Consider the following 12817-nt stretch of genomic DNA (forward strand, 5'->3'; position numbering starts at 1 on the left):
ACAAATGCATTTGAACTTTGAACTTTCCCCGGGATGTCCGAGTTTAGTCCCACACTCCAAAGACGTGCGGGTTTGCTAAAGTTTGTAAATTGTCCCTAGACGAATAAAACTGCTTGTATTGAGTGTGTAGGATAGTGTTGGTGTGCAGGGATCGCTGGTTGGGGCGAGAGGCCTGTTTCCGCGCTGTATCTCTAAACTCAACTACACGCACGTTGGTTGGTTGGTCTTTGGGTGGAGATCCAGTTGTATGCCATGGCCATTCCATTGTAAGGAAGGGATTGTGGTCATCCAGGCTCCTCCATTGTCAGTGAGAGGCTAAACACAAATTGGAAGAACAGCATCTCATATTTCGCTCGGGCAGCTTACAACCCAGTGGTATGAATATTGTTTTCTCTAACCTCAAGTAACCCCGGCATTCCCTCTCTCTCTCTCTCTCTCTCTCTCTCCCTCTCCCCCTCTCCCTCTCCCCCACCAGAGTTGCACCAGCTTATCGTTTTCACCCAACAAACAGTTTACAATGGCCTGTTTGCATATCTTTTATTCGTTGTTCTTTGTCTCTCCACAATATCTCTCATATCCCTGCAGAAGGGTTTCGACCCGAAACGTCACACATTCCTTCTCTCCAGAGCCCTGTTGAGTGACTGCAGCTTTTTGTGTCATCTCAAGTCAAGTCTTTTTTGTCACATACTTGTGCAGTGAAATGAAAGTGGCAATGCTCGCGGACTTCTGTGTCTCACAATCATAACACACATATTCTTTTACATAATCCGTTCTGAAGTTAAGGGCGTTTACTCGAATTGCCCGGGAAAAATCACTCAACCTCTCCTTCTCACTACAGAACGGAGGCGTTTGCCTGACCGTAGCTGCTGGAACAGTCCGTTGCAGGGGTGGAAGGGGTCTCTCTCTCAGTGATGTAGTCAGCACCAACCTGTAAAGTGCATGCGGAGCAGTGTTGGGATTTGTCCCCACGTATCAGGCTATGGTGCGGGGACGGGGGGACGGGTAAGATACGTTCTAAGGTGCGTCTGTTGTTTGCACCCCACTGCAGATAGCACAGCAAGTTACTGTGCAGTCACAGCAGCAGCAGCAGCAGCAGCCGGTGCAGCAGCAGCAGCAGCAACAACAGCAGAAGGTGACATACAATACCAACCAGCTTCAGTCTGGGATAAAGCCGCAGTTCCTGAGTGCTCAGAGCCAGAAGCAGGGAGGACCACAGCAGATGCAGGCACAGCTCCAGGTAACGTTACAGAGTCCAGGCCACCCTGTTACACAATGTGTGACACTGGCAGCCGGGACTGCTTCACCCCTTGGCCAGTGTGTCAGAGTTTATATATCTGTGTTCACCCCTGGGCAGTGTGAGAGCTTCTATATCTGGAGATGCACCATCATCTGATCAGTAAACAAGTTGACACGTTCTAGGAGCAGAATTAGGCCATTCGGCCCATCGAGTCCACTCCACCAATCAATCATGATCTCTGCCTCCTAATCCCATTCTCCTGCCTTCTCCCCATAACCCTAACACCGGTTTTAATCAAGAATTTGTCTATCTCTGCCTTAAAAATATCCACTGACTTGGTCTCCACAGCCGTCTGTGGCAATGAGTTCCACAGATTAACCACCCTCTGACTAAAGAAGTTCCTCCTTGCCTCCTTTCTAAAAGAGCACCCTTTAATTCTGAGGCTGTAACCTCTGGCCCAAGACTCTCCTACCAGTGGAAACTCTATCTATGCAGTTCACTATTCTGTACGTTTCAATGAGGTCCCCCTCAACCTTCTAAACTCCAGCGAGTACAGGCCCCAGTGCTGTCAAATGCTCATCATGCTAACCCACTCATTCCTAAATCATTCTAGTAAACGTGACCATTTGAAGAAGGGTCTCGACTCGAAATGTTACCTATACCTCTCCAGTGATACTGCCTGACCCGCTTAGTTACTCCAGCACTTTTGTGTCTTTCTTCCCTGTAAACCAGCATCTGCAGTTCCTTCCTATACACTATTGCATTATTGTAAATGGTACCGACCTGAAACGTCACCTATCCATGTTCTCCACAGATGCTGCCTGACCCGCTGAGTTACTCCAGCACTCTGTGTCCTTTTTTGTGTAAACCAGCATCTGCAGTTCCTTATGTCCACAGGCTACATTGAAGTCCTGGCACTTCTTAACGAAAGATTTTCAGATAAAATCTCATCATAATTAGTGATAATTATTTACATTAAGCTAGTGGCATTCCTGGTCTTCGTTAGAAACATAGAAACTAGATGCAGCAGTAGGCCATTCGGCCCTTCGAGCCAGCACTGCCATTCAATATGATCATGGCTGATCATCCACAATCAGTACCCCGTTCCTGCCTTCTCCCCATATCCCATGATTCCGTTAGCCCTAAGAACTAAATCTAACTCCCTCTTGAAAACATCCAGTGAATTGGCCTCCACTGCCTTCTGTGGCAGAGAATTCCACAGATTCACAACTCTCTGGTTGAAGAACTCTCTGGTTGAAGCGGGGGGAGTATAGATAATCACTGTGAACTTGTTCTGATGCTGGAGAACTCAGCCTGTGCTCTGTTTCAGATGGTTGAAAGGACAGCTCTGCCTCTGAGCTATTACTTGTGCAGACACATATTGAACCTAGAATGTGACGTAGCTTTAACTCTGTGCTTGCCGCTGCTAAAGATAGACGCAAAATGTTGGAGTAACTCGGCGGAACAGGCAGCATCTCTGGGGAGAAGGAATGGGAGACCCTTCTTCAGATTGTCTGGAGTTACTCCAGCATTTTGAGTCTATCTTCAGTGTATACCACCATCTGCTGTTCCTTCCTCCACATCATACCTCTGCTGATCTGCGGTGTGGAATCTGACTCTTACTGCTTCTCTTCAGAGTGCGGTGGACACTCTGCTTAGATTTTGCTCTGTCCAGCCACGACTACTTCTTCTTTCTCTATCCCCCTTGTGTCTTCTCATCATTTCCTCTTATTTATTTTTACGATTACACTCTCCTCCATCGCCTGTTGCTCTGGAAACTAAATCATTCTTCCAAGGTCGACAAAAATGCCGGAGAAACTCAGCGGGTGAGGCAGCATCTATGGAGCGATGGAAAAAGGTGACGTTTCGGGTCTCGACCCCGAAGGAATAGGTGACGTTTCGGGTCGAGACCCGGAAGGGTCTCGACCCGAAGCGTCACCTATTCCTTCACTCCATAGATGCTGCCTCACCCGCTGAGTTTCTTCAGCATTTTTGTCCACCTTCGCCTATTCCTTCGCTCCATAGATGCTGCCTCACCCGCTGAGTTTCCCCAGCATTTTTGTCCACCTTCGCCTATTCCTTCGCTCCATAGACGCTGCCTCACCCGCTGAGTTTCTCCAGCATCTTTGTCCACCTTCGCCTATTCCTTCGCTCCACAGATGCTGCCTCACCCGCTGAGTTTCCCCAGCATTTTTGTCTACCTTCCCTTTTTCCAGCATCTGCAGTTCCTTCTTAAATAATTCTTCCAAGTGCCTGAAGGTTGCATTAAACTGCTGTTGTTCAATAGGTTACCAAACTTCCACAAATGGTTCAGCAGCAAGCAACAGTGGGAAGTCTCCAGCAGATGGTATCCACTGCTCACCAGGTACCTGCACCTCCTCGCATGTATCTACAATCTCTGCACAGCTGGCCGTCTCTCTCAAGTTTCACCAGTGGGAGAGGAACCTTGCCTTTGTCTCTGCCGCCGCCAATATTTCTTTCCTCCTCTCTGCACTTTCCTTGCCCTGCCAGTTGATCTTCTGCATGCCTCTGATACACTGCTTTTAGTTTGTTACGTTTAGTTTCAGAGATACAGTGCGGAAACAGGCCCTTCAGCCCACTGAGTCCACACCGGCCAGCGATCCCCGCACACTAACACACTTGGGACACTTTACATTTATACCAAGCCAATTAACCTACAAACCTGTACGTCTTTGGCGTGGGAGGGAACCGAAGATCTCGGAGAAAACCCACGCAGATCACGGGGAGAACGTACAAACTCCGTACAGACAGCGCCCGTAGTCGGGATGGAACCCGGGTCTCCTGCGCTGCAAGCGCTATGAGGCAGCAACTCTACCGCTGCCCTCTTGTTCCCATGAGATGCAGCTCCTGTATTGATGAGATGAGGTGAAGATTGTGGGGAGCAGCTTGTGAGCGTGGACACATACAGCACAGGAGGAAACCACTCGTGAGTCTGAAGATGGGTCTCGACCTGAAGCATTCCTGCCCATATTGTCCAGACATAGAAACATAGAAGGTAGAACGATGCAGGAAAAGAACAGGACCTTGTGCCCACACTGTCTGTGCTAGACATGATGCCAAGATCATCACTTATCTGCCTGCACACAACCCACATCCCTCCGTCCCTTGCCTATCCACATCCACTTCAGCCACTACCCCACCAGCACGTTCATGGCACCCACCACCTTCTTGCCCCGGGCATCCTTTAATAGAAAGATTAAACAAGAACTTACTGCTTGAACTTTGGTCTTTATGGGAAGTTGGAGTGAGAGACTATGTGAAGGACCTGCCAGCCCGCATGCGCCTCAATCTTCAGAGCAGCTGAATGAAGCCACAGACCACTTGCACCAAATTATAGAAACATAGAAACATAGAAGTTAGGTGCAGGAGTAGGCCATTTGGCCCTTCGAGCCTGCACCGCCATTCAATATGATCATGGCTGATCATCCAACTCAGTATCCCGTACCTGCCTTCTCTCCATACCCCCTGATCCCTTTAGCCACAAAGGCCACATCTAACTCCCTCTTAAATATAGCCAATGAACTGTGGCCTCAACTACCCTCTGTGGCAGAGAATTCCCAGAGATTCACCACTCTCTGTGTGAAAAAAGTTCTTCTCATCTCGGTTTTAAAGGATTTCCCCCTTATCCTTAAGCTGTGACCCCTTGTCCTGGACTTCCCCAACATCGGGAACAATCTTCCTGCATCTAGCCTGTCCAACCCCTTTGTAAGTTTCTATAAGATCCCCTCTCAATCTCCTAAATTCTAGAGAGTATAAACCAAATCTATCCAGTCTTTCTTCATAAGACAGTCCTGACATCCTAGGAATCAGTCTGGTGAACCTTCTCTGCACTCCCTCTATGGCAAGAATGTCCTTCCTCAGATTAGGAGACCAAAACTGTACGCAATACTCCAGGTGTGGTCTCACCAAGACCCTGTACAACTGCAGTAGAACTTCCCTGCTCCTATACTCAAATCCTTTTGCAATGAAAGCTAACATACCATTCGCTTTCTTTACTGCCTGCTGCACCTGCATGCCTACCTTCAATGACTGGTGTACCATGACACCCAATACATGCGTGTGTAACCTGCCAAACACACACACACGCACACACACACACATACACGCACACACGCACGCACACACACATGCACGCACGCACACACACACGCACACGCACGCAGACACACACACACACACACACGCGCCACCACGCATGCACAGCGCCCGCAACAACAACACAACCGTTCACGGACCCACTCTTATCTCACAGCCACCACCGACACAGAGCAACAGGATCCTGGGGTTACCGCACAGAAACCCAGGCAGGTCACGGGGAAACACACAAACACAGACAACAGGTGCAGGAGTAGGCCATTCGGCCCTTTGAGCCAGCACCACCATTCAATGTGATTGTGTCTGATCATCCACAATCAGTACCCCATTCCTGCCTTCTCCCCATATCCCCTGATTCCGTTAGCCCTAAGAGTTAAATCTAACTCTCTCTTGAAAACATCCAGTGAATTGGCCTCCACTGCCTTCAGTGGGAGAGAATTCAACAGATTCACAACTCTCTGGGTGAAGAAGTGAATTCCTTTTGATGAGTGAACATGCAGCTGACATCAGCAACCTACCCCCAACACCAAACAGCAGAAAGATATTATGTCCCAAAAGAGCTGGAGACTTGGATCTGAAAATCGCTCTCAAATTGCATAGATCACCAGTGTAAAAACACCAGTGTTGTTGCCACAGACGGCTGTGGAGGACAAGTCAGTGGATATATTTAAGGTGGAGATAGATAGATTCTTGATTAGTGCGGGTGTCAGGGGTTATGGGGATATGGCAGGAGAATGGGGTTAGGAGGGAGAGATAGATCAGCCATGATTGAATGGTGAAGCAGACTCGATGGGCCGAATGGCCTAATTCTACTCCTATCACTAATGCAATTTTGTCTACCTTCGATTTTCCAGCATCTGCAGTTCCTTCTTAAATAGACATTTATAGAAACATAGAAATTAGGTGCAGGAGTAGGCCATTCGGCCCTTCGAGCCTGTACCGCCATTCAATATGATCATGGCTGATCATCCAACTCAGTATCCCGTACCTGCCTTCTCTCCAGGATCCCTTTAGCCACAAGGGCCACATCTAACTCCCTCTTAAATATAGCCAATGAACTGTGGCCTCAACTACCCTCTGTGGCAGAGAGTTCCAGAGATTCACCACTCTCTGTGTGAAAAAAGTTCTTCTCATCTCGGTTTTAAAGGATTTCCCCCTTATCCTTAAGCTGTGACCCCTTGTCCTGGACTTCCCTAACATCGGAACAATCCCGACGTCCATTTCCCCAGTCGAATCTCACGCCATGCGCCGACGTATTGTCGCGCATGCGGGCTGGCGGGTTCTTCACGTAGACTCGTCATGAGACTTCAAAATGACATCATTGTTTCTCTCACCTTCAATCTATGACTTAAGTGGAGATACTGCCTGACCTGATGTTGAGAGAGTCCAGAACCAGGGGCCACAGTTTAAGAATAAGGGGTCCGCCATTTAGGACTGAGATGAGGAAAAACCTTCTCTCCCAGAGAGTTGTGAATCTGTGGAGTTCTCTGCCTCAGAAGGCAGTGGAGGCCAATTCACTGGATGTTTTCAAGAGGGAGTTAGCTTCGGGCTAACGGAATTAAGGGATATGGGGGAAAAGCAGGAACGGGGTACTGATTTTGGATGATCAGCCATGATCATATTGAATGGGGGTGCTGGCTCGAAGGGCCGAATGGCCTCCTGCTGCACCTATTGTCTATGTTACTAAGTCCTCTCCACTTTTATATACCTATCCAGCTGCCATTTGCAAGTTGTGGTTGAGTCTATTATGCCACCATTCTGCATCACTCACTGCACAGCACTCATCTCTTTCTTTCCCCCCAATTTGACTCTTTGTCTTCTGGCTACGGATCTTTCTGCCAGTTTTCTTTTGTATTTTGGGGGAAAATAAATCTTTCATTGCATTTTTCTTTCTCTGCTCTAAAAAAGACCTCGCCCCAGCTCAGTTCAGTCTGTCCATTCCCTCCAGAGATACTGCCTGGCCTGCTGAGTTTTTTTCCCCGCACTGTCTTTTGCCCAAGATTCCAGCGTCTGCTGTCTCTTGTGCCTCCATCTTAATTTCTGCACCTGCGTTCTAACAAACCTTCACTTCACACTGCTTATGGACGCAGCTAACACAATGAAGGGCCACTCACACCACGGTCAATCCTCCTTCTCCCCTCTCCCTTTGGGCAGACGATGCAAAAGCGTTACCTCCAGATTCGGGAGCAGGTTATTCCCCGCTGTTATCAGACGACTGAATGGATCCTTCAAATGCTAAAAACCAATTCCCAATCTTCCAATCTACCTGCTTGTGGGTCTTGCACTATTTTTAAAATCTGCACTTCCTCTGGGGTTTTCACACCCGATTCTGCATTCTGTTTATTTTCTCTTTGGCTCTGCCTGATGTTGTATGAATTGCCAGGATTGCGTGCAAAACGACACTTTGGTACAATGAAGGAGGAATGTACTCCAGGTGAGCCTGAGGGTGGTGAATCTGTGGAATCCATTGCCACCGACAGTGGTGGGGGCCGTTATTTGGTATTTTTAAAGCGGAGATTGATTTTTGATTAATAAGGGTCTGTCCATGGATATGGGGAGATGGGGTTGAGAGAGAAACCTAGATCAGCCATGATCGCATGGTAGAGTAGACTGGATGGGCCAAATGGCCTAATTCTGCTTTTGTGCCTTAAGATATGATGACCTTACCCATGACAATAATAAACCAATACTAGTTGAGTTTAGGTTAGATTATATCCACCAGTAAACCGCCATGCTAGCTATTTCTAAATCGGAACGAACATCAATATTGCAGCACCTAGTCTCCTCAGATGAAGAATCAGTGATTTGCCGTATAACCCCGCGGTGAAAAGGTTGTGTTGTCCGTCTTCCCCCAAGGTTTAGCCAGGCAGTTATTCCCGGGCAGCACCCAGAGAGTGCTGTACTGTCAGAGATGTTGTCTTGTGGCTGTGATGTAAAGCGGAGCCCTCGTACACGCTCGATACATGCATACTGAAGATCGTCTGGCAGTGGTAAAAGAAGTTTATTGACCTCCTAACCAACATTCCCTGCAGGGTCCCAAAGAACGGTCCCGACCCGAAACGTCACCTATCCATGTTCTCCACAGATGCTGCCTGACCCGCTGAGTTACTCCAGCACTCTGTGAAACGTCACCTATCCATGTTCTCCATAGATGCTGCCTGACCCGCTGAGTTACTCCAGCACTCTGTGAAACGTCACCTATCCATGTTCTCCACAGATGCTGCCTGACCCACTGAGTTATGGTGCAGCAGCATCTATGGAGCTAAGGAAATAGGCAACGTTTCGGGCCGAAACCCTTCTGGAAACAGGCAAACGTTTCGGGCCGAAACCCTACTCCGGGTTTCGGCCCGAAACGTTGCCTATTTCCTTAGCTCCATAGATTGTGCCTGACCCGCTGAGTTACTCCAGCACTCTGTGAAACGTCACCTATCCATGTTCTCCACAGATGCTGCCTGACCCGCTGAGTTACTCCAGCACTCTGTGAAACGTCACCTATCCATGTTCTCCACAGATGTTGCCTGACCTGCTGAGTTACTCCAGCACTCTGTGAAACGTCACCTATCCATGTTCTCCAGCATAGTAGTGAGTTCGCTGGATCATTTACCAGGCCTGATCTGTAGAGAGAAGTCTAAATCCCATCACAGTGGCTGGGAAATTAAATACAGAATTCAAAACGAGTATCCAGTAAAGACCACAAAACGTAACATATTGCCATGAAACTTGCAGCCTGGCCAGGGCACAATACCGTATATCACTTCAAGCAGATTCCTCATCACAGTTTATTGTGGACTATGACATGACTTGCCAAGTTTCAAGACTGTACAAAACTGCAATGGGTTCAGCAGCACGTGCAGGGAGCTCAATGGGGTGGAGGAGTTCACAGTTATATTTCTGCAACATTGAACTAAATTGATTGAACAAGTTACTGTGTCAGGAGATATTCTGCTCACCTAACTGATGGGATGGTGAGCACGTATGTGGCGCAGCGGGTAGAGCCGCTGTCACACGGGGCCAGAGACCCGACTGCGTCCTGACCTCGAGTGCTGTCTGTGAGGAGTTTGCACGTTCTCTCCAGGTGCTCCAGTTTCCCCCCACATTGGCCCTCTGTACATCGCCCCCTAGTGTGTAGGGAAGATCGATCAACGGTTCACACTAGTTCCATGTTATCCCAGTTTCTCATCCACTCCCTGCACACGAGGGGCAATATACAGAGGACCCACACACACGCATGTCTTTGGCGTGTGGGAGGAAACCGGAGCACCCGGAGAAACCCCCCCCCCCCCTCCTGGGGATAATACACAAACTCCACACAGTTCAGAATCGAACCTGGGTCCCTGGTGCTGTGAGGCAGCAGCTCTACCCGCTGCGCCAGCCACTGTGCCTGCCCCTTGGGATGAGGGGAGTAAGCTGGTGGTCTAACGGATGCCCTTGTGTTGGTTGCTCCAGGCACAGACGCAGACGCTGACTCTGTCACAGGCGACCGCAGGCCAGTCCGTGCAGGTGATCCCCGCGGCAGCAGCAGCGCAGGTCGTGCAGGTCGTGCAGCAGCAGCAGCAGCAGCAGGTGGGGGTGGCCTCACCACAGCTACAGTCCCCCACGCCGCAGAGCCCCGTCCAGACCACCGCTGCCTCGGACGGCCAGCAGGCCAAGGTACAAGTGCGGACCACTCCCGCCGTCAGGCTCAAAGCCCCCATGAAAAGCAACTGAGCCAGCGCCTACCTACCTGCCTACCTACTTACCTGCCTACCTGCCTACTTGGTGCAACAACATGCTAACTGCATTGAGCTGGACTGCCCTTGAACAAACCACCACTGTTCACTCCATTGTGTCATAGTTAGTGTATAGACAAATCCAGCATCTTCAATGTTCTGTGAGTCATTTGATTATAGAATCTTGATGTTAATGTAACATGCACAGCCCAAATTCTGTAAATCTTTTTAAAAAATACGATAATTCTAAGGTTTAACCTTAGCTGTGTTGTACATATGATTTCCTGTGGGCACATTTTTAATGTGCTCCTGTATTTGTTAAATTCAGAAGGTGGATGTTTTGGCATGTGTTCAGTATTTGTTAATCCATGATTTGGTTGGATGAATGTTATGAACTTAACGGTAGTATATATTTTTCTCACGGATATCGCGGACATTGGACAGGAGCCTGCAGGAATTGAACTTTGGAGTTAGTTCAACATTCCTTATCTAGTAAAAGACGTCGGTCTGTTAACAAACTTTTGATACAATGTTTTGTATATTCGTTACATTTTTTCATGACGCTTTCATGTTTCAGTATTTGTTTTACGGTGATGATGTTTATTTTTAATTCTCTATGTATGTGCACATTAAAGATGCAATCTCTCCTGCAAAGTTACCCCCTCTAGTCCTTAGTGTACATGTTGTACAGTATTTGTTATGGTTTTGCATAGCACTGTGTTATAACATCCCCAAACCCCCTGTCCTTGGAAATGATGGTCTACCCATTTGTGATCACCTAAAAGAGATTAAGAATAAAATTGTACATAAACGTTTTCTTGATCACCCAGTTGGCGTTGTTTTTTTTAAATCTTCTTTTCAGCTGAGCCAGGTGAAAGGTTATTGTTTCAAGAGCCGTGGTATTTTTGTTACTGAGAGTAAAATGGTGAGGGCTAAATGGACAATGTCTCACAGAGAACTCAAGACTACGGACACCAAAGAGAGCTCGCGCGAGAGAAAAAATCTCCAGTCATGCTGTTTAGAATTACTGTTACACTGTCAAATCATTCCATGTTGTTAGTTGTACTCATAAACCACTTCTACCACATTGTAATAAATGAATACATTTGTAAATGCACTACACCTGGTATTGTTATACATCTGCTGTATTTCTTAAAAATCCAGATTTCTTTCAAAGTCAGAATTCGTGAAATGTCGCCCATCCTTTCTCTCCAAAGATGCTGCCCTACCCACTGAATTATTCTGTTTAAGAAGGAACTGCAGATGCTGGAAAATCAAAGGTAGACAAAAATGCTGGAGAAACTCAGCAGGTGAGGCAGCATCTATGGAGCGAAGGACATTTCTTTCACTCGATAGGTGCTGCCTCACCCACTGAATTATTCTAGCACTTTGTGTCTGTATCTTTGGTATAAACCAGCATCTGCAGTTCCTTGTTTCTACTGGTAGAGGAGGTAGTTGAGGCCGGTACTATAGCAACATCTAAAAGACAATGGGACGGTTACATGGTGAGGAAACGGGCCCTTCAGCCCATTGAGTCTGTGCTGAACAGCAATCATCTGTACACTGCTATCCTACACACCAGGGAACATTTACAGAAGCCATTTAACCAACAAACCTGCACGCTTTTGGAAGAGGAAAGGTTTAGAGGGATACGGGCCAAACGCAAGCAGGTGGGACTGGTGAAGTCTGAGGACTATCTCACTCAAGAGTCTCATTAGAGACTCTTGGACTATCTTTAATCGGACTTTACCTAGCACTAAACGTTATTCTGTTTATCCTGTATCTGTACACGGCGGGTGGCTTGATTGTAATCATGTATAACATTTCCGCTGACGGGATAGCATGCAACAACAAAGTTTTTTTACTGTACCTCTGTACACTTTAGACTTTACAGATGCAGCATGAAAACAGGCCCACTCCACACAGACAGCACCCGTGGTCAGGATCGAACCCAGGTCTCTGGCATCATGAGGCAGCTACTCTACCGCTGCGTCACCATGTTGCCCCCACATGTGTCAATAAAATAAACTATATATAATTGGATTTTATGAGACTTTATCTTGCGTTAAATATTATTCCCTTTATTCTGTGTCTACACTGGCGGCTCGATCCACTGTCTGGTTAGCACGCAACAAAAGCTTTTCACTGTACCTCGATACACGTGACAATAAACTGAACTAGATGTGGCATGTTGGCCGGCATAGACAAGTTGGGCTGAAGAGCCTGTTTCCATGCTGTAAAACTGATCACATTTTGTACATTTATTTCTGCATGGTTTTATATTTGTGTGCATTGTCCCAGAGCCTGTGTGAAACTGCTGCAGGTAGCTGATAATAAACCCTGCCTGAAGTTACACACACACAGAATCCAGGGATGCTGCCTGTCCGTCCTGCTGTGTTACTCCATCCTGTGTGTGAGGGTGTCTGTGTGTGTGGGTGTCTGTGTGTGTACGTGTACACGTGTGTGGGTGTATGTGTACATGCGTGTGTAAGTGTACACGTGTGTGAGTGGGTGTGTGTACATGTGTGTGTGTACACGTGTGTGTGTGTGTATACACGTGTGTGGGTGTGAAGGGAGTGCAGAGACGGTTCACCAGACTGATTCCTGGGATGTCAGGACTGTTATGAAGAAAGACTGGATAGACTTGGTTTATACTCTCTAGAATTTAGAAGATTGAGAGGGGATCTTATAGAAACTTACAAAATTCTTAAGGGGTTGGACAGGCTAGATGCAGGAAGATTGTTCCCGATGTTGG

General features: G+C 47.6%; 1 protein-coding gene across 11 annotated transcripts in view; it reads left to right on the plus strand.

Annotated features, from left to right (window-relative positions):
- ep400 (E1A binding protein p400) overlaps positions 1–11179 on the plus strand; it is a 114758-nt gene extending 103579 nt beyond the window's left edge. For 10 of the 11 annotated variants that reach the window (XM_055655507.1, XM_055655509.1, XM_055655515.1 and 7 more), the window contains 3 exons: positions 1049–1237; positions 3525–3602; positions 9800–11179. In XM_055655507.1, coding sequence (XP_055511482.1) covers positions 1049–1237; positions 3525–3602; positions 9800–10060 — 528 coding nt within the window. In that variant the 3' untranslated portion in view covers positions 10061–11179. The remainder of the gene's footprint in view (positions 1–1048; positions 1238–3524; positions 3603–9799) is intronic. The other variant, XM_055655512.1, reaches the window with a different exon arrangement.
- Positions 11180–12817: the final 1638 nt, after the last annotated feature.

Source organism: Leucoraja erinacea, chromosome 25, assembly GCF_028641065.1.
Source record: "Leucoraja erinacea ecotype New England chromosome 25, Leri_hhj_1, whole genome shotgun sequence".
In the NCBI taxonomy this organism is placed as follows: domain Eukaryota; kingdom Metazoa; phylum Chordata; class Chondrichthyes; order Rajiformes; family Rajidae; genus Leucoraja; species Leucoraja erinaceus.